This window comes from Centropristis striata, chromosome 2 (genome assembly GCF_030273125.1).
Source record: "Centropristis striata isolate RG_2023a ecotype Rhode Island chromosome 2, C.striata_1.0, whole genome shotgun sequence".
Taxonomy (NCBI): Eukaryota; Metazoa; Chordata; class Actinopteri; order Perciformes; family Serranidae; genus Centropristis; species Centropristis striata.
Window position 1 is genome coordinate 3,445,515 of NC_081518.1, and position 21,900 is coordinate 3,467,414.

A 21,900-nucleotide genomic window follows, 5' to 3' on the forward strand; every position below is an offset into this window, starting at 1 on the left:
ACATTAATGACACTTTGAAGTAACATTAATGCTCATGATACTTGTCATGTCATGTTTCTGACAGGCTTGTGTGACTCTTATGTAGACACCTTCAAAATAAAGTCTTACCATATCTTGCTTAAGTCACAAAGGCATGTTCAAAAAATTGTCATTGTCATTTATTTCTCTTAAGTTAAATAATTGACACACAGTGTTATTACTATGCCAATAGCCATCCTTTGTTACATCCTCTTTGAGTGAAATGATCAATAAATGTCATATGTTACACTTTTGGTGAAGTTTTTTGTGTTTCCTGCAAAACTTGAAAAAAATGAGTTAGGCAATTATTTCAACAGGGTGACAATAATTCTTCGAATATTAATCAATTTAGGATGCTTATTAAACATTATTTTGTTTTGGAAGGTTATATTGCTAATAGGAATGGTGATGTTGGACGGTATTTGGAAAGGTGGAAAAGATTTATTGAAGGGGAAGGCTGGCATTTAATTTAACTTAACCCTTATTTATTTATTTTTTCTTAGGTTATCAAGTTTACTGATATACTGTGTGTTTTATGTGGTAATTATGTTTGATGTATGTTTTGTGTCTTGTTTTAGTTTTGATGTGTTGAGGTTCTTGTTTATTATTGTGGTTTTATTTATTTATTTGGGTTGGTTTTGTGATTTTGTTGTTGTTGTGTTTTTTGTTTTGTTCTTGTTTTTCTCTGTTTGTTCATTGGTGATTTGTGTTGTGTTTTGTCAAAATTAATAAAATAAAAAAAATAAAAAAAACAGGGTGACAATATATATATCCATGTTAATATTTTCTTCACTAGTACTATTAGTACTGTTTTAACCGTGTTTTCATCAAAGAGCCTCTTGTTGGTTGGTTTTCATCTCCCGGAGGAACGTTTGTTTTTTTTGGGATCCCCGTCAACCCGCCCGGACACAATTACCGTTGCACCGTCCGTGTGTTTGTTTCCTGTCGGAAGCATGAAGTAGCGACCAGCAGACAAACCAAGCTGAACATTTTTCTATCATTTTTTTTATACAAATCTAACTCAGAGTGGATTTTTCTACGGCCAAGATGTCTCGGGGCTCCATCGAGATCCCTTTACGGGACACAGATGAGGTAAAACTTGTTAACTTTGATTTATTGTGTTTGATTGACTTCAGTTAAACCTCGCTGTGCTAAAGCTAACTCCAGCTAGCATCAGCTAACGTTACAGCGGAGGATTTAATGTCTGAGTGAGATATTATTTACTACTCTGATGTAAGATATTAGGGTCAAGTTATTGGGATAAGATGAGATCTGTTTCAACTGGAGTGTTGCAAGCAGCACAAAGACAAAAATAAGTAAAGACAAATTGAGAAGTATACAAAAAATTGCACTAACAAAGTGGAAAAGGGAGCGAAAATATGAACTAAACCAACAACAATTCAAAACAAAATTATCAAGTAAAATGAAACGATATGATTAACCCTTTGATGCACAACATGGTCTAAAGTGACCCGAATAAGTTTTTATATTCTATTTCTTTGCAATAAATTAATTTCATCATTCAGTGTTGCAGGTTTTCCTCAATTAACTTGTTTTTGATCATCATACATCCTATTTTTTTTGTTTTCATTTCTTACTTTTTGAATAAAAACCCTTTTTTTATCACTACTCTTCTAATGCACAAGGTCATTTTTGACCCATGTTGTGCATTAGAAGGTGTTTATATGTTGTCACCAATTTAAAACCTGACAAAGAAGACACAAATATTAACTATCCTATTTTGTTAAATTGGTGTTTTTTCCAATGGAAATTATTATTTGGTGGCTCTAATAAGTCTCAAATGTTAAAATATGTGATTTTCCAATGTAATCTGGTGGTTCTAACGGCTCTTTTAAAGTTAAACCTTCAAAATAAGACAAACATAGTTACACATATACTCACATTGTTAATTTAGTGAATCACTTTTTGTATCACTACGCTTCTAATGCACAAGGTCATTTTAGACCCATGTTGTGCATTAGAAGGTGTTTACATGTTGTGCATCAAAGGGTTAATAGCAGCGGGTCTAGGACTAAATTAACAGTTTACAGGCGAAAAATGCATGCTGTGATTAGGTAATAACTTTGTCAATATTGATATAGGAACATATAGATAGAAACTTACTTACTTTATGGTATCCAGTAGCTTTTACAGAACAGAACAAAGCACACGACAATATTGAAGAGTCAAATATAGTCAAATAAAATACAGTAAAACAGTGAAATAACTTATCTTAAATATGAGATTGTGATTAATACTTATCTTTAAGTGCTGCAGAGCCTGTACTCAAACTGAAAAGTGAAGAAGTGTGTTCAGACAATTTAGTATATATATAGTGTAATTGTGCAAATAATAATATAATTAACATAACATTATAGTACAGTATAAATGGTATAATAGAGAAGAAAACTTTACATAAATTGTAATATGGTATAGTGTAATATAATCTCATGAAACACAAATATATTCTAATTTATGATTTCCCATATCCTATCACATAGCTATATCATATCAGTTTCTGCCATAATCTTAACTTTCCACTGTATTACTATATATTTTTTTCAAGCCAATTAGGCGTCATATGTATCAAAACACCTGGATCTTAGTGGAAATCGTTTTTTTTTAATGATGTGACGTCTTCTCAAGACTCTAAATTGCCCGTAGGAGTGAATGGGAGCGTGAGCGGTTGTCTATATCTATGTGTCAGAACTGTGATAGTCGACCTGAGTTCGGATAAGCGGTTAAGTATAATGACTGAATACATGAATGAATGAATGAATGTCTTGTCTTACTGAGGTTGGTCAGACATTAAAGCCCAGTGACTTGAATATATTTTATCTCGCAGGTCATTGAGCTCGACTTTGACCAGCTGCCAGAAGGAGACGAGGTCATCAGTATCCTGAAGCAGGAGCACACGCAGCTGCACATATGGATCGCTTTGGCGGTGAGTCACTGTAGCGAGCACAGACATCTCGGGCCTTCATTCTCTCTTGATTTTGATGCATTTGCTGTCTTTGTTTAATGAAAATGGTATGTGGTGGGAGGTTGGGACTAGGTAAGTTGGGGTACCCTGTACATAGCACACACGTAGTTGACTTTCTGTTACTCCACTAGGTTTATTGCTTGTGCCACCATTGTATTCTTTTGGAAAAGTTCTTTTTCGTTAGAGAAGTTAGTTCGGCCTTTTGTTTGTTTGTTTTTATGCTTCACAGGTAGTTTAGATCGGCCTTCTTTTGTTATATTAATTTCAACTTTCTTTTGGCACAATCACTTGTCCCATCCTCCCCCACCTTAGTGTTTCTTTTTTCCCCGTTACAATAAAGCTTGTAAATTGTTCACTCCACTTTTGACTTCTTTGATTTTATGATTGTCACGTTATTGTCTGCTGGCTTGGTTTGGTCAAGTGGATGTAACACAGTGGTTACATATATTACCACAGCAACGAATCAGAAACACAATCCAGTTATAGTATCCTTTATTGTATCCTTTGGATCCCCATTAGTCTTCATAGAGATGAAGACTATTCTTCTTGGGGTCCTATCATAGTTCATATTCATAGTACTTGATTTTATATGACTTTATTACCTCTTTTATGGAGTTTAAAGACTGCCATGCACTGAGCCTGGAGCCTGTTTTCCACCTTACCTTTTTCAGGGTTTTAATAGACTTTATCATATTAATTTTGCTTAATTTCAAGCTCTATTATTTCTCATTTATTCCATGTTATTCTATTATTCATAGTATTTTATTTTAAATGCCTGTCACATGGCTTTATCACCTCTTTTATGGAGTTTAAAGACCTAAACTGGGGTTATCAATCATCAATGTATATCTCAGTAGTTACAGTATTCACTCTGTTCTTTTTTAGTTGGAGTACTACAAACAGGGCAAAACAGAGGATTTTGTCAAGCTTCTAGAAGCGGCTCGTATCGATGGAAACCTGGACTACCGAGACCACGAGAAGGACCAGATGACGTGTCTGGACACGTTGGCGGCTTACTACGTCCAACAGGCTCGTAAAGAGAAAAACAAAGATGCCAAGAAAGAGCTCATCACACAGGCCACGCTGCTCTACACCATGGCCGACAAGATCATCATGTATGATCAGGTAAAAAAGAACAACATGACGATGAGAGAAAAGTGCTCTGGCTCCATTAATATTTATGTTTATAAGTAAACATCTCATGCTCTTGGTCCACTCAGAACCATCTGCTGGGTCGAGCCTGTTTCTGCCTGCTGGAAGGAGACAAGATGGACCAGGCCGACGCTCAGTTCCACTTCGTCCTCAATCAGTCCACCAACAACATCCCTGCTTTGCTTGGCAAGATGAATATGATATCATGAGATATTAATCCTATTCGTGAATGATTCACTGAAATAATCACAGGGTTATTGTTCAACAGGTAAGGCCTGCATCTCCTTCAATAAGAAGGATTACAGAGGAGCACTGGCTTACTACAAGAAGGCTCTACGGACAAACCCAGGCTGCCCAGGTAAACATGTTGTTCCTCATTAATATATATATATATATTAATACTACGACATTATTACGATTCTGCACTGATGCTGGAGACACAAGATATCAAGATCTGATTATAAAGAAATCTCCTAATGATGTACAGGGCAAGGTTATAATAGTTTTGGATTTTTCATTAGTTTTAGTTTTAATTTCGTTGTCAATTTTTCAAATTCTATTAGTTTTAATGAGTTTTTAGAGTGAGTTTGCTCTTTTTAATTAGCTTTTCTTTTTTGGAAAATGCTTAGTTTTAGTTTAGTTTTTATTCGTTTTAGTGTTCGTTTTTTTGTAATGGGGTATTTGTTGCATGCAAGATTAAAAAAAACATATTATGGGATGTCCAAAATATGAAACTGTATTTTGTGGTTACAAAACTAACTAAAATTATAGTGAAAATGTCCTTCGTTTTCGTCTTTGTCAACTTTTTTCATACGTAAACCTTTTTGGTTGATATGAAATCTATTTCATCTATCTGGTTTTATGACTTAATAAACTTATTGGGGCTGAGATGGATCAGACAAAGGAAATAAAGGAAACATTTATTGTGACTTTTTTTTTAATCTCTCACCCAACAAATACCCCATCACAAAAAAAATGAAACTAATAAAAACTAAACTAAAACTAAGCATTTTCCAAAAAATAAAAACTAATTAAAATTAGCAAACTCACTCTAAAAACTCATTAGAACTACCGGTAATTGAATTTGAAAAGGAAATATCACAACAAAATTAAAACTAAAGCTAATGAAACATCCAAAACTATTATGACCTTGTTGCCAAGAGAATATGTGGCTTGATATGATATAATTGATAAATAAATTATGAAAGTTGTTGCTGATGAATTCTGTTTCCTAGATAGACAAATATACATGTAACTGAAACCAGCATGACAACACCAGAGGAACTATGTGTTTCAGATGATTCCTCACCTGTCTTGTCTTGTTCTCTTGTCTGGCTCCAGCTGAGGTCCGTCTGGGGATGGGTCACTGTTTTGTGAAGCTCAACAAACTGGAGAAGGCTCGCCTGGCGTTCGGTCGAGCCCTGGAGCTGAACTCTAAATGTGTGGGAGCTCTGGTTGGTTTGGCGGTTTTAGAGCTCAACAACAAGGAGGCGGACTCCATCAAGAACGGCGTGCAGCTCCTCTCCAGGGCCTACACCATCGACCCCAGCAACCCCATGGTGCTCAACCACCTCGCCAACCACTTCTTCTTCAAAAAGGTAGTCGCCGCTCCGCTTGGTCAGCAAAACACAGACACAGGTCTAAACCAGAGAGAGTTATTGAACTGTTCTTCACTCTGTTTTTCACCAGGACTACAGTAAAGTGCAGCATCTGGCTCTTCACGCCTTCCATAACACCGAGGTGGAGGCCATGCAGGCTGAGAGCTGCTACCAGTTAGCTCGCTCTTTTCACGTGCAGGTAAGATCCAGACTGATGCTGAGGCAGCCTCCTGTTCATAAACTGTGGTATTATTACTCTCACTACCAATAATAAAGACAAACTTCAGTAAAAGAACAGCAATGTACAGAGCCATGACTGCTTGGATCCTACTTCCCAAACATTTTGATCAAACCAGTAGCACAAAAGACTTTAATTTTTTTACTAATTATGAAGTTATTAATAAATGAACTCCATTAAAGATGTCGAATAATATGGTTCAGTAAAGAATACTAACTACTACGTAATAAACATCTAGCTTTAAGTAACGGATATTAAATGTAAAGATGAAATAACATCTCCTAAATGGATATATGTGGGTCAATGACATGATCTAATCCATTGTCAGTTGGTGTAACCAGTATTTTTTTTTTCTTCATAAAAATCCGATATCTATATCTATATACAGGAAAACAAAAGCGAACTAAAGTGAGAAAAAAAATACTTTGCAACATTATGATATCAAATTTTAAATAATATGTCAATTTTTGCTTCACTCTTCCCATTGTTAACTCTTTAAGTTTGTTTTAATTTAAGTTGTATGTACTGTATATTATATGTCACACCCGAGGAAGAATAGCTGCAGTTGTCCTGCAGATAATGGGGATCCAAATAAAACAATAAACTTTAAGTGTCTAATTCCTCTGTTTTTCTCTTTCTCTCTTCAGGAGGATTACGACCAGGCGTTCCAGTATTACTACCAGGCCACTCAGTTTGCCTCGTCTACCTTCGTGTTGCCCTTCTTCGGCCTGGGCCAGATGTACGTGTACCGAAGAGACAAGGAGAACGCAGCTCAGTGCTTTGAGAAGGTTTTAAAGGCCTACCCCAACAACTACGAGACCATGAAGATCCTGGGATCTCTCTACGCTACTTCTGATGACCAGGAGAAGAGAGACATCGCCAAAGTACGTATCATAAGAGATGATTTAATGTATGGATTATTAAGATTACACTAGTATATAAAATTGTCTGGATTCAGCTTCTGTTGAGTGACACGTCACTGTCTGTGTTCCCTAAAGCCGGGAAAGCATTACTGCATTTCCACCATTAAAACTGGAGGCACTGTTGTGTTATTCTACCATTAAAGCCGGGAAAGCGCCTATTTTCGGTCTCTTGGCTAATTAAATGCATTAGAATACATGTGGGAGTGTCGCAATGCAACATGGGACTTTTCCAGAACTTTGAAATCATCACCAAAAAAAGACACATAATGACCAAAAAAATACATAAAAAGACACAATGACTAAAAAAAGACACAAAATGACCAAAAAAGACACAAAATGACTAAAAAAAAGACATTAAAAGACACAATGACCAAAAACGACACAAAACGACCCAGAAAGATACAAAATGACAAAAAAAAGACACAAAATGACCAAAAAAGACACAAAATGACCAAAAAAAGACACAAAATGACAAAAAAAGGAAACAAAATGACCAAAAAAGACACAAAATGACCAAAAAAGACACAAAATGACCAAAAAAGACACAAAATGACTAAAACAAGACACAAAATGACCAAAAAAAAGACACAAAATGACAAAAAAAGACACAAAATGACCAAAAAAAGACACAAAATGACCAAAAAAAGACACAAAATGACCAAAAAAGACACAAAATGACAAAAAAAAGACACAAAATGATTAAAAAAGACACAAAATTACCACAAAATGACAAAAAAAAGACACAAAATGACAAAAAAAGACACAAAATGACCATAAAAAGACACAAAATTACAAAAAAAAAGACACAAAATGACCAAAAAAAGACATATATTAAGATTACACTAGTATATAAAACTGTCTGGATTCAGCTTGTGATACATGTTGAGTGACAGGTCACTGTGTGTGTTCCCTAGGGTCACCTGAAGAAGGTGACGGAGCAGTACCCGGACGACGTGGAGGCGTGGATCGAGCTGGCTCAGATCCTGGAGCAGACCGACATCCAGGGAGCTCTGTCAGCGTACGGCACGGCCACACGCATCCTGCAGGAGAAGGTCCAGGCCGACGTTCCCCCCGAGATCCTCAACAACCTGGGAGCGCTGCACTTCAGACTGGGCAACCTGGGAGAGGCCAAGGTAACCATCCATTTACATTATATATATATATGTATATATATATATATATTAATGGATACACACCATGTTAACCCTTGGAACTCCAGGCAGTTTCAGGGTGTTTTGTTGTTAAGTTCTTTTGTCACATTTTCCACTGCAATACAGTCATGGAAATAAATATTAGACCCTTGTTTTCTTCAACTTCTTGTTCATTTTAATGCCTGGTAGAACTTAAGGTGAATTTGTTTGGACAAATATAATGAAAACAACAAAAATAGCTGATAAGAGTTTAATTTAAGAGCTGATATCTAGACATTTAACATGGTTTTATTGATAATAAGCAACATAATTATCAATAAAACCATGGAAAATGTCTAGATATCAGCTCTTAAATTAAACTCTTATCAGCTATTTTTGTTATCATTATATTTATCCAGACAAATGTAACAAAAAATTTAAGAAAACAGCTGGTCTAATGTTTTTTTCCATGACTGTATAAGTCCTGCACTTCTATGCAAACAGCACAATCATGACTAGAAGTAGTAAGTAAGTTGAATTTATTATTTTGAAAATTTGGACTAAAATGTGATTTATATATCCAACAGTGTTACAGAGCTGAGTCATTTATCGTCTCCCAGAATTTATTGATTTTTACAGGATATGACTACTGCAAAGGTTTTATTTGTGTTTGAAATTTTAAATCAGATCTGTAGAATAAAGTGATTTTGATGAAATATCGCTATTATCGGCCTTTGAATTTGGTTTATTTTTCCTCTCACATGATTCGTTTAAGGACCGTTGGAATTTAAAACATTTTAGGGGGGGGGGGTTTGGCTTTTATTTTATGCATTCTTCTTTTAGAAAACATGCCGGTAACGCTTTATAATAAGGTCCTTAATAACCATTAATTAACAAGTAATAAGTCATTGTTCTCGCTTCAGATCCGGTAGTTGCAAAAAGCATAATTAACTTATAGTTAACTTATAATAGATGAGCAATAAAGTATATTTTAATATCAATACGCAAACAAAATAAGATTAATAAAGGCATGGCAAAGCCATAATGGGTGGGTTATGGGTGTTTGTAATGCCATTATTAACACTTATATAAGCTTATAAACACACAATAATGTTAATAAGCATCTTGTAAGGACTTACAAGGGCCTTATTACTTGTTAATTAATGGTTATTACAAGGACCTTAATATAAAGCGTTACCAACATGTCTAATGCTTACAGGTGGTCGGGTTGTTTGGTCAACTCTTTTCTTTCATCGTGATATTTAACGTAATTTCTATCCATGATTATAAAATGTGCAGAACATTGTTTAATTTAAAAGGTTGGACTGTGTCTTCTCTCCTCCAGAAATACTTCCTTGCCTCTCTGGAACGGGCCAAAGCTGAAGGAGAGCATGACGAGCATTACTACAACGCCATCTCCGTCACCACCTCCTACAACCTGGCCCGTCTGTACGAGGCAATGTGTGAATTCCACGAAGCCGAGAAACTCTACAAGAACATCCTGAGAGAGCATCCTAACTACGTGGACTGTAAGCACGCAACATTCTGCAGTAAAGTGACCGAGAGGACTCATGTTCTTCCTCTCTGGATAACTGTTTGGATGTTTGCTCTGCAGGTTATCTGCGTCTTGGAGCGATGGCTCGTGACAAAGGAAACTTCTACGAAGCCTCTGATTGGTTCAAAGAGGCCCTGCAGATTAACCAGGTAACCTCTCACCTGCTCTAATGTGAATATTGTCAAGTGTTATGTCGGTGCAAGCTTTCCCAAACTTGAAAAAGAAGAGCCTCTGTCTCTTTAACCCTTAATAGAGCACTCATTGCAATACTTGCAAATTCCAAATTTCAACCCTAGAGAATATTGGAGGATATTACATACTGCCAGAATGTGTAAAAAAAAAACATGGATCCGGTGGAGGGATCGGAATGATTAAAAACAAACAACACAAAAAGACACAATGACTAAAAGAAAGACACAAAATGACTTTAAAAAAGACACAAAATGACAAAAAAAAAAACACAAAATGACCAAAAAAGACACAAAATGACAAAAAAAGACACAAAATGACTCAAAAATGACCAAAAAAGACACAAAAATGACTAAAAAAAGACACAAAAAGACTAATAAAGACACAAAATGACTAAAAAAAGACATAAAAAGACCAATAAAGACACAAAATGACTAAAAAAAGACATAATAAGACCAATAAAGACACAAAATGACTAAAAAAAGACATAAAAAGACACAAATTGACTAAAAAAAGACACACAATGACCAAAAAAGACACAAAATGACTAAAAATAAGACACACAATTATTTAAAAAAAAGACAGTGAGTGTCGCAGTGCAAAAAACTATTGAAGGTTTGGACAAATAAACTTCTCATGAAAGCCACAGCTATAAGCTCTCAAATACTTTTAGAATTTCATTTCTATCTGCTACAGAGGCTGAAAAATCTATTATTTAGCAGGAAGCGTAGACACACTTGTTGAATTTCCAGAAAAACTTCAGGTTTTAGGGGCTTATTTTAAAATCTCACAGAGGTTTTACAGGCATTTTTCCCAGTCGTTTAAGTCCTAAATGTGTTAAACATGATCTGATGTTTGTGTGTGTTTGCTGCAGGATCACCCTGATGCCTGGTCGCTGATCGGGAACCTTCACTTGGCCAAACAGGAGTGGGGACCCGGCCAGAAGAAGTTTGAGCGGATCCTGAAGCAGCCGTCCACGCAGAACGACACCTACTCCATGCTGGCGCTGGGCAACGTGTGGCTCCAGACCCTGCACCAGCCCACCAGAGACCGGGAGAAGGTGCACACATGTTTATTCTCTCAGTAATCACCTCATTTGTCTTCTATATCTTTGCAATAAATTAATTTCATCATTCAGTATTGCAGGTTTTCCTCAAATAACTTGTTTTTTGATCATCATACATCCTAATTTTTTGTTTTCATTTCTTACTTTTTGAATAAAAACCCTTTTTTTATCACTACGCTTCTAATGCACGAGGTCATTTTTGACCCATGTTGTGCATTAGAAGGTGTTTATATGTTGTCACCAATTTAAAACCTGACAAAGAAGACACAAATATTAACTATCCTATTTTGTTAAATTGGTGTTTTTTTCCAATAGAAATTATTATTTGGTGGCTCTAATAAGTCTCAAATGTTAAAATATGTGATTTTCCAATGTAATCTGGTGGTTCTAACAACTCTTTTAAAGTTAAACCTTCAAAATAAGACAAACATAGTTATACATATACTCACATTGTTAATTCAGTGTATCACTTTTTGTATCACTACTCTTCTAATGCACAAGATCATTATTGACCCATGTGTGTAAACTTGATGAAATAATATAAAAACTATTTTTCTTCATAACGTATGAAAGATAAAATGGATATACAGATCGGTTGTAATAAAAAAAAAGATATTCACACACACATCAGCATTAAATAACATGGGAAATAAATGCAGGTCATTTTTTACCCTTGTTGTGCATCAAAGGGTTAAGGCAGGACATATTGTGCAAAATCTAATAAAATGCATTGTTTTTCTAAAAGGGATATAACAGTTTTGTTTTTTCGTCCTAACAGGAAAAGAGACATCAGGATCGAGCTCTGGCCATTTACAAACAAGTCCTACGAAACGACGCCAAGAACCTCTACGCTGCCAATGGCATCGGTTCGCTGAGTTTTATTCTATTTATTTAATTCTTCTCATCAGTCCTGCTGTATAAGTGTAAAACCTTTAACATTAACCCTTTGTGTCCAGGTGCCGTCCTGGCCCATAAGGGCTTCTTCAGAGAGGCTCGTGACGTGTTTGCTCAGGTGAGGGAGGCGACGGCCGACATCAGCGACGTCTGGCTCAACCTGGCTCACATCTACGTGGAGCAGAAACAGTACATCAGCGCCGTGCAGATGGTAAAGGCCTCACTTCTCATAACTGATATGAATCAGTGTTTCCCCTACATTCATTCAGCAGCGGTGCACCTCCGCTGCTGAAATTTCACATGATCATTAACCCATTGAAGCCTGGAAAGCGGATATGTCGTTTTTGTAGTATTTGTATAAGCTCTCAAATACTTTTTGAATTTCATTTCTATCTGCTACAGAGGCTGAAAAATCTATTATTTAGTAGAAGAGTTGACATTTTTTTTTCCAGAATTTCCAGAAAATTAGAGGCTTATTTTAAAATCGCCCAGCGGTTTTTCAGGCCTCAATGGGTTAACCCTCTGGGGTCTATGATCGTGCCATCCTGATCTGATCACGTGAAGTTTAACAAAAAAACATTCAACATTGACATTCCCAGGTCATGTAAAACAAAATATATGATAATAAGATAATAATAAAAATAATATGTAATTTTGCACATAGTTTGTTTTTGAAGAGTTGCAGCTAACAAGGAAAAAAACCACATAAATATACATGTTTTTTTAAGGGACTTTTTTGTATATAGTTTATTATTATTTATTATATATACATTTTTAACCTTTTTATATGATCATATTCGAACATTTATGTTCAGAACAGTTCATTGAGCATATTTGTGTTTTTATTGTAGTAAATAGTATAATTTTTCAACTCAGATTTCATGATTTTTGTGTATTTTTGGGCTCAATATGTTGATAAAGTAGGTTAAATTGAAAAAAGAATTGTCAGATCATATAGGTGAAGAAAAAATGGATACCAAATGTAGGTAAAGTAAACATTTTTTATGTGGTACATGAAGGGCAAAATCAAAAGTATTCAAAAACTTAAACATATTTAGGGTGTTTTTTACTCACTTTTTGTCTTCCTCACTATGTTATTCCTCTCCTACAGCGTTCATTACAAGAACATGCACATGATAAATTATGCAAATTAGGCGATGGTGTCATTTAGCGACTTTTTGGAGCCAATAGCTGCTTTCCTTTCTGAGGAGTTAGCAACACTGCTGTGCTGAAAAAAAATCTAGGGGAAACACTGTAAATAATAGTCTTTTTTCCCTTTTTTCTGATCTTAAAGTTGAGTAATAAATTCTGCTCCACAGTACGAGAACTGCCTGAAGAAATTCTACAAATACCAGAACACGGAGGTGCTGCTGTACCTGGCCAGGGCGCTCTTCAAATGTGGGAAACTCCAAGAGTGCAAGCAGATGCTGCTGAAGGTAGCATAAAGAAAAAATAATAAAAGGCTTTTATTTAATGCTTCAACATCAGAGGAGTACAACCTTGTCTGTGTGACGTGTTTCCCACCAGGCGCGTCACGTGGCGCCCAGCGACACGGTGCTGATGTTCAACGTGGCGCTGGTGCTGCAGAGACTCGCCACGCTGGTGCTGAAAGACGAGAAGAGCAACCTGAAGGCTGTGCTCAGCGCCGTCAAGGAGCTGGAGCTGGCTCACAGGTAGCACACCAGATTATTCCTCCTCTTACCAGTCGGAGCCTCGCTGCTGTCAGGTGCCTTCACCTCCTTTTATCTCCTCCTCCTCCTCCTCCTCCTCCTCCTCCTCCTCCTCCTCCTCCTCCTCCTCCTCCTCCCACAGGTACTTCAGCTACCTGAGCAAGGCCGGAGACAAGATGAGGTTCGACCTCGCTCTCGCTGCTTCTGAGGCCAGGTCGGTCTGACTTTATCTCATCACAGTTTAAATACACACTCAAGCTTTTTTTGAGTATCTTTATAACTGCTATATATATATCCTATCATTTTTTCTGAGAAAACTGACAATTTAAAGACTGTATTAAAACTATACCTGCTTATCTTAGGATATTATAATAATCATTAGAGCTGCAACAATTATATGATTCATTGAACAATAATCGATTATTAAATTAATCGTCAACTATTTTGATCATCGAATAATTGGTTTGAGCAGGTTTTTTTTTTAAAGACAATAAGTCCAAATTCTCTGATTTCAGCTTCTTCAATGTGAATATTTCTGGTTTCTTTGTTCCTTTATGACAATAAACTGAATATCTCTTTGGTTTGTGGACAAAACAAGAGATTTGAGGACGTCATCTTGTGGTTTGGGAAACACTGATTGATATTTTTATACATTTTGTTGACCAACTAATCTAACAACTAACAACTAATCGATTAATTCTTTAAAGAATCGACAGATTAATCGATAATGAAAATAATCGTTAGTTGCAGCCCTAATAATCAGATTAAGTTTTTTTTAATAGCTGATACCAATTGTAACACTGATATTGCCTTTAACTTTATGTGTTTGTTTTATTATTATTATTATTATTATTTTTAGCCACAAATGCAGTTTAAGGTTTGCAGACATTAAAGGGACAGTTCACTCACTAGTATAGGTCTTTAGGAGTTTCAGAGGGTTTTAGATATCAGCTGTAGAGACGTCTGGCTTCTCTCCACTATGATGGAACTAGATAACTCTCGGCTTGTAGTCCTCAAAAATGCCAAAAAATACATTTGAAAAACTGAACTCGTGTCAGAAGCTTCTCTCTCTGGATTATCTTCAGTAAGCGTGTTGTGAGCCGTTGCTGTTGACTTTCTCTAATGTATTTATGTATCGCTTTTGAGTTTATTTTAGAGCAAATAGTCTCATTTTTTTTTTAACCTTTCTGTGTCGGGTGTGTTGTGGGATTGCAGGCAGTGCTCTGACTTGCTGAGTCAGGCTCAGTACCACGTGGCGAGGGCCAGAAAGCAGGATGAGGAGGAGAAGGAGCTCCGGGCCAAACAAGAACAGGAGAGAGACCTGCTGCGTCAGCAGATGATGAAAGAACAGGTACGTACGGTTACCGGACAAAAAACCCCACAAACTTTTATAAAAATCATATAAACAACTCTCACATTTACGATGCAACAGGTCCTGTTTATAAAGCGACTTTTCTCTCTGTATTAGATTATTTGTTGACTCCATCTCTAACCTTAAGAATGTAATAATGAAAACATTTTCAATTATAAAAATGCATAATTTATATAAGACATTATTAATTAACTAAAAAGTGCATCATACTTGCAAAAGCTGATGGTCCGGTGCCTTAAACTCTCAATTCTGACAACTTAAAGTCAACTTTTGAGTTTTACCTAGTTTTACCTTTACCTTTCAATTACAAATTTGCATCTGGGTCCTTGTTGCATTTCTACAAAATCATATCAATAAATGCTCATTATGACCTATCAGTAATGTTAGTAGGGTAATTTAAACTTAGTTTGCCGATTTATCTTCATTGTAAGACTTGAAAAAAGGTTTGCAGCCCCATTCCGACATTTTTACTCTTTTTTCTTTTTTTTTTTTTTGGCCAACAGTGGCTCTTTTGCGATTAAAGGTAACAGACCTCTGATTTACAGAGTAGACTGAAACGTTGCACATTGGGGCAATTTTAAAAGGCCGTTTGAAAATGTGCTGATAAATTATTTTGATTTAAAGTGTGATGTTGTGTGCGACTATGTTTTTTATTCCTTTTTATACCTAAACCAAGGATATGTCAGAAATATTTCTAATTTGTCATGCTGTTGTCTATATAAATGAGTATATTTAAATATTACTATTATAATTCTAATTCTGTGTCATTATATGAAGTATGCATAAACCATTTGGTAATAACTGCCTATGATTTACATTAACATTTTGAGCGACAATAAATTAACTGGTTGGCTTTTGCTCTCTAAACCTTGTTAGGAGGAGAAGCTGAGCAAACAGGTGGAGGAGCAGAAGAAGCTGCTGGAGCAGAGAGCTCTGTACGTGGAGAAGACCAAGAACCTGCTCACCTTCGCTGAGGGATCCAAGGAAATGTCCAAAGAGAAGAAGAAGAGCAGCGGACGGGTGAGTGTTTGTCTCACCAGCTCGTCAGCAGAGGAACCTGCACACAATGCAGCGTGTATAACTTTATTTTTTCTTTTCTTATTAAAGCGCAAGAAGGGAGGCGACGATGAGTTTGTCAACGACGACTCTGACGAGGATCTGCCGCTGAAGAAGAAGAAGAAGAGGAGGGCGGGCAGCGGCAGCGATCAGGAAGAGACGGAGGACGGGAAGTCGCGCAAGAAGAGGAGGAAGTGAGTCTGCTGCTCTGCTCTTTATTTGTTCTGCTGAACGGGACGCATGAGATGCTCAGATTATAATTTTTTCTTGCGTTGCAGACCTGCCCGAGGAGGAGATTACAGCGACGATGAGGAAGGAGGATCTCGACCCAAGAAGCAGCGCAAACAGAAGGAACGCAAGAGGATCGAAAAGGTCCTTTTTTTGCTCTGTTTTCCTTTTGAAGTATAGATGGGAATAATGAATGATCTCCGGGGTGGAGGCAGGAGAAATTCGCTTTTTAGTACTTTATTGGAAATTCGGTATATATAAAAATAGTGGAAATAGCAGAATATATAGACTTAAGAAAATATACAATCTTAACATCAAAACATATAGACTTCAACATACTATCATTGCACAAGTAAGCAGCAGTACGCAGGTGAAGTCTAAGATATGAAAATAGATGAAAGAAAATCATCTATCCCCTCATATTTAGAACGGATTATTGACGGTGGAAAACGCGAGCTATAAACTATAAAAATAATGCCAGTTGTGTGTAGTTTGAGTTTTGATATGAAACACGTTTTAAATAGAGCATAAAAGACAGTAGTTTCTGCCAAACAATACTTTGCGGTGCCACCGCACATTCTCACGGCACCTCGAAAGGTTGCAGGGCGGTCCGCACGTTCTCACGGCAAGTTCACTTTTCATACATGTGGCGTGTGCGGAAAAAACAGCGTACGCAATGTTTTTGTGCGTACGCTGTTTTGATACATGAGGCCCCAGGTCTCTCTATCTGGGTCTGTTGGGCGCCAGGTGTTGAGCCTGTGCCAGAGTCACACCACAAGCTTTAAGGTCCTGGGATGTTACATCCAGCCAGCGGGTGCGGGGGGCGCCTCTAGGTCGTCTCCAGCCGGTTGCTGGGGATTAAAGGCCAAGATGGTACGTGTGGGATGCTCCTCTGGCAGGCGGGTGACGTGACCATACCAGCACACTCGCCGCATTGCTGCGAGGCGAGAAGCTGGGAGCTGTTGGGTTAGCTCTCTTAAAGTCTTGTTAGTGATATGCTGGAGATGCCTTCAATCCTCCTGAGGGCTCTGGAATCACAGCCATCGAGCCTGGTCGCCACTGTGCCGTTCAGCGGCCAAGTTTCTGAGCCATATATTCATCTCACTGAATTAGATTTACGATCGACAGGAAGCCTCATTTTGTCCTTTCAAAATAAAAGCTTTCAAAACAGGCTTTTGCATAGTACTGTGTATATAGATCTTTTATTTTACCCATGTAAGCATGTTTTTATACATTTTGCAGTATGTATAAAAACATAGCCATTAATTGATTAAGTGATTGATAACGTTATAGATGCTGAGTAGGCAGGTTTCTTCCAAATGCCCATCCCTACTATTTAAAGTATGGTTACGATAAATTTAACATCTTTTCTTCTTTCTTTTTTAGCCCCAGCCTGAGCGTCTGCCGCCGTCTCTCAAAGGAAAGATCAAGTCTAAGGCGATCATCTCGTCTTCTGAGTCCTCTTCAGACGAGGACGGCCTGAAAATAGCTGAAGACAGGTAAGAGCATAAATAAATAAATAAAGAGCATGAACTTTTAAATGAGAATTTCCGCTGAAACAAAGTGTTCTCACATATCAACGGAAACCTGATGAGTGCTCTTCAAGGTTATCATAGTTTTGGATTTTTCATTAGTTTTAGTTTTAATGTCATTGTGAATTTTTGTTTTCAAATTCAGTTAGTTTTAATGAGTTTTTAGAGTGAGTTTGCTAGTTTAATTAGTTTTTATTGTTTGGAAAATACTTAGTTTTAGTTTAGTTTTTATTAGTTTTAGTTGTTTTGTAATGGGGTATTTGTTGGGTGCCAGATTCAATAAAGTCACAATAAATGTTTCCTTTATTTCCTTTGTCTGATCCATCTCAGCCCCAATAAGTTTATTAAGTCATAAAACCAGATAGATGAAATAGATTTCATATCAACCAAAAAGGTTTACGGATGAAAAAAGTTGACAAAGACGAAATTTTCACTATAATTTTAGTTAGTTTTGTAACCACAAAATACAGTTTCAGTTAGTTATCGTGTTTTTAAAAACTCTCGTTTAGAGTTGCAACAATTATTCGATTAATCGATTATTAAATGAATCGTCAACTATTTTAATAATCAAATAATTGGTTTGACGTCATCTTGTGGTTCGGGAAACACTGATTGATATTTTTCAATTTCATTGAAAAAATTTCATCATCATTTGCATCATTTTATTGACCAAACAACTAATCGAATAATCATTTAAATAATCAACAGATTAATCAAATATTAAAATAATCGTTAGTTGCAGCCCTACTCTCATTTTTATTTTTATTTTTCAGTTCACGAAAATGTTTTCTCAATTCTAGTTTTGATTATTTTGTTAGTGTTCGTTAACTATAATAACTTTATTGCTCTTCCTCCCAACAGACAACAGAGAGACAGCGGTTCAGGATCTGAGGACGACGGCGGCCACAGGAAGCGGATCGCGTCCGACAGCGAGTCTGACGGAGGGAGGAACCGCTCCGGCAGCGAGGCGGGAAGCCCTCGCCGCTCCGCCGCCTCCGGCAGCGACGACTCTGGCAGCGACCGGCCGGTGAAGAAGAGGAGGGTGCAGCGGCAGTCCGACTCGGAGCAGTCGGACAACGAGAGCAAAAAGAGTCGGTCGGCGTCCGACGACGAGTCTCGCCGCGGCTCGCCCGCCGCCGCGTCCGACCGCGGATCAGAGCGAGGATCCGAGGCGGGGTCGGACAACGAGCGCTCCCCGCGGCGCTCCGACAACGGCTCCGAGCGGGAAGCCTCCAACAACGACGACAGCGACTAAATCTTCCTCACAGACACTTTTCACCACGCGACGCTGAGAAAACTCTCCACGTCTGCATCTTTTTTATTTTCTATTCAACGCAGGGATTTCTGTCCGTACGATATCTTGGATTAGACTAGAGAAGTGTAGGTTGTTTTTTCTGTTCTGGTGTTTTCCTCACATCCTACCGGAGAAACGTCTTTTCACACACGCTTTCTGTTTTGTTGAAGACGGATCAAATGATTTAGAGTCAGCTAAAAGGTGTAAACATCTATTTTCTATCTCAGACGGTCAGACGAGACACTGACCCAAAAAATGGAAAGATGCTTCAACAAAATGACAAATAAAAAAAATAAAAAAAAAGGGAAAGAATTGTGTAAGTTGTGTGTTGTTACATTCTGCACCCATATCATAACAAATACACAACTGGATTAGATTTACTTGGATTTTAAGGTCAAAATTGTTTCCTTTATTTCCTTTGTCTGATCCATCTTAGCCCCAATAAGTTTATTAAGTCATAAAACCAGATAGATGAAATAGATTTCATATCAACCAAAAAGGTTTACGGATGAAAAAAGTTGACAAAGACGAATACGAAGGACATTTTCACTATAATTTTAGTTACTTTTGTAACCACACAATACAGTTTCAGTTAGTTTTCGATTTTTCACACATGCTGTTTTTGTTGAAGACGGATCAAATGATTTAAAGTCAGCTAAAAGGTGTAAACATCTATTTTCTATCTCAAACGGTCAGACGAGACGCTGACCCAAAAAATTGAAAGAAGAGGGAAAGAACTGTGTAGGATGTGCGTTGTTACATTCTGCACCCATATAACTATTATTGTCACAATAAATACACAACTGGATTAGATTTACTTGGACTTTAAGGTCACAATTTGATCAAATTTATGATTGAAACTTGTTTTCCAGCACTGAATGCTGTGACATTTTCAGCTTCTGATTCATGAACACAACAGATCATTCATGTCCTGACAAGTTCTTCACATATTTTAATTGTTTGAAAGACAAACTGGACGGTATCAAGTGGAATTTCCGATTTTGCCGATCCTGCTTTTAAACTCTAACTGAAACCTAATTTCCATAGATTTTTATTTATTTTTTATAAATCTGTTTATTGAAACACATCACATCATGTTACATGACCTTTACAAATAGATGCGTGATCAATGAATGATTTGAGGGAACTCCAAAAATAGCAATGAGCAGATCAGTACTGCACCCACTTGGTGCCACACAGCTTTCCTGTTGCCTTTATTAACCCTTTGATGCACAACATGGGTCTAAAGTGACCCGACTGAGTTTTGATTTTTCTATATCTTTGCAATAAATTAATTTCATCATTTAATATTCCAGGTTTTCCTAAATCAACTTGTTTTTGATCATCAAAAATCCTAATTTTTTGTTTTCATTTCTTACTTTTTGAATAAAAACCCTTTCTGTATGACTACGCTTCTCATGCACAACATGGGTCAAAAACTTCATTATGGGGGTATTGTGTGTATAATTTTAAGGAAAAATGAATTTAATCAATTTTGGAATAAGGCTGAAACATAACAAAATGTGGAAGCGCTGTGAATACCTTCCAGATACAGTGTATGTGTGACAAAATGATACATAAACATGTTAAATATATTAAATATATGAGTGTGGAAAGTAACTATTTGAAACAGATTACTATTACAATTAGGTCATTTAATTTTAAATCAACTTTGGATAAATGAGTCATTTTTGACCCATGTTGTGTATTAGAAGGGTTGTCCATATGTTGTGCATCAAAGGGTTAAAGCATACATAACCTAAACATTATTAAAGCATACATAACCTAAACATTAGGGCCATCATGTAGTGTACCACAAGCCAGTCAATACAAGACTACAACTAGATTCTTTTAGCAGTTTTTTCCATCATGCTCTTAATAAAAACTGACTAAATGGAGAAGCAGCTTTTTGCTCCAGCTGCTCTAGTGTGTGACTCAGTGGTTTGTGTTGAAAACAACAAAAAGAGGAGAAGACGCCACAAAATGCCCCTCACAAAGCTGAAAAAGGGTTTCTGTTTTTATCACATGAAAAGTTGACTATTTTACAGTAAAAATAGATATAAGGAAGAATAAAGGAAAGGGACCTATTTAATTGTGTTTAATTGAATAATTATATTTATCAGCTCTATCAACTTTCATTTAGTTAATCATACATTAATTATAGATTATTACTTATTTATGTATACATTTATTGATACATTTTAACTGGGTCTCCTTCCTGTTCTCTTTACTAAGAAACATCTAAATATATGACATCACTATATTTTTATTGAGCCATTATTGTGATGTTCCTTTTTCCTGTGGAAGTGGTTTTATGTTTTAGTGGCAGACATTTAAAAAAAAAAAGTGATTACTTCTTGTTAATTTGGCCCATCACTAAACTTTGACATGCAAATAAAAGTTACGGGTCTAATCTCAAATCCTTCAAGACCAGTCCGAGTCAAGTCATTCAGAACGAACCCAAGTAAAGTCTTGTTCTTCAGGACTAAAGACTTGACCTTATGCTCACTATAACAAGTCTAAGTCTCGTCTGAAAGTTGTAATGACAGGTCACAAGTCATGAAATAGCTTCGTCCTAAGTAAGTTTATATAAAGTCACAAGTTATTTGAGACTCTTTCAAGTCAAATCACAAACCATTTAAGAGAAGTCAAGTCAGGTTTAGTCTCAAATCTTAGAGACGCAAGTCTTAAGTCAAGTCTCAGGTCTTAATGAACAAGTTAATGTCAAATCAAATACGACTTGAGACAGTCCCTTTCGAAAAGTCCAGTCAAGTATCAAGTCCTATTCTCAAGTCCCTAAAGTCCTGTCATACTCAAGACACAAGTCATTTGTTGAATTCAGGTGTTAAGTCTCAAGTCAATCCTGAAGTCTTATAAATACAAGTTGAGTCAGGTATCAAGTCTCCCAAGTCCTTAAAGACAGTCAAACTCAAATCAGTTATTCGTTAAATTCAGGTCTCAAGTCTAGTTTAAGCAAGTCTCGTGTCAAGTCTAAACTCAAG

The 21,900-nt window shown here is 36.7% G+C and overlaps 1 protein-coding gene across 1 annotated transcript; it reads left to right on the forward strand.

Moving 5' to 3' along the window:
- Positions 1-941: 941 nt before the first annotated feature.
- Positions 942-19,591, forward strand: ctr9 (CTR9 homolog, Paf1/RNA polymerase II complex component). The gene is made up of 23 exons (XM_059356689.1): positions 942-1,110; positions 2,864-2,962; positions 3,887-4,126; positions 4,222-4,339; positions 4,422-4,511; positions 5,495-5,751; positions 5,843-5,950; positions 6,637-6,873; positions 7,827-8,045; positions 9,388-9,571; positions 9,658-9,746; positions 10,661-10,846; positions 11,631-11,718; positions 11,809-11,957; positions 13,066-13,182; positions 13,274-13,419; positions 13,559-13,630; positions 14,632-14,767; positions 15,665-15,808; positions 15,896-16,038; positions 16,123-16,216; positions 17,459-17,571; positions 18,466-19,591. Exons 1-23 carry the CDS (start codon positions 1,066-1,068, stop codon positions 18,857-18,859), a joined length of 3,468 nt encoding a protein of 1,155 aa, XP_059212672.1. The 5' UTR covers positions 942-1,065; the 3' UTR covers positions 18,860-19,591.
- The last annotated feature ends 2,309 nt before the right edge of the window (positions 19,592-21,900 follow it).

Coding starts and splice junctions, on each gene's coding strand:
- ctr9 (XM_059356689.1), top strand. CDS start 1,066: ATGTCTCGGGGCTCCATCGAGATCCCTTTACGGGACACAGATGAG. Junction 11,958..13,065: donor ACATCAGCGCCGTGCAGATG/GTAAAGGCCTCA, acceptor TCTGCTCCACAG/TACGAGAACTGCCTGAAGAA. Junction 13,420..13,558: donor GAGCTGGAGCTGGCTCACAG/GTAGCACACCAG, acceptor CTCCTCCCACAG/GTACTTCAGCTACCTGAGCA.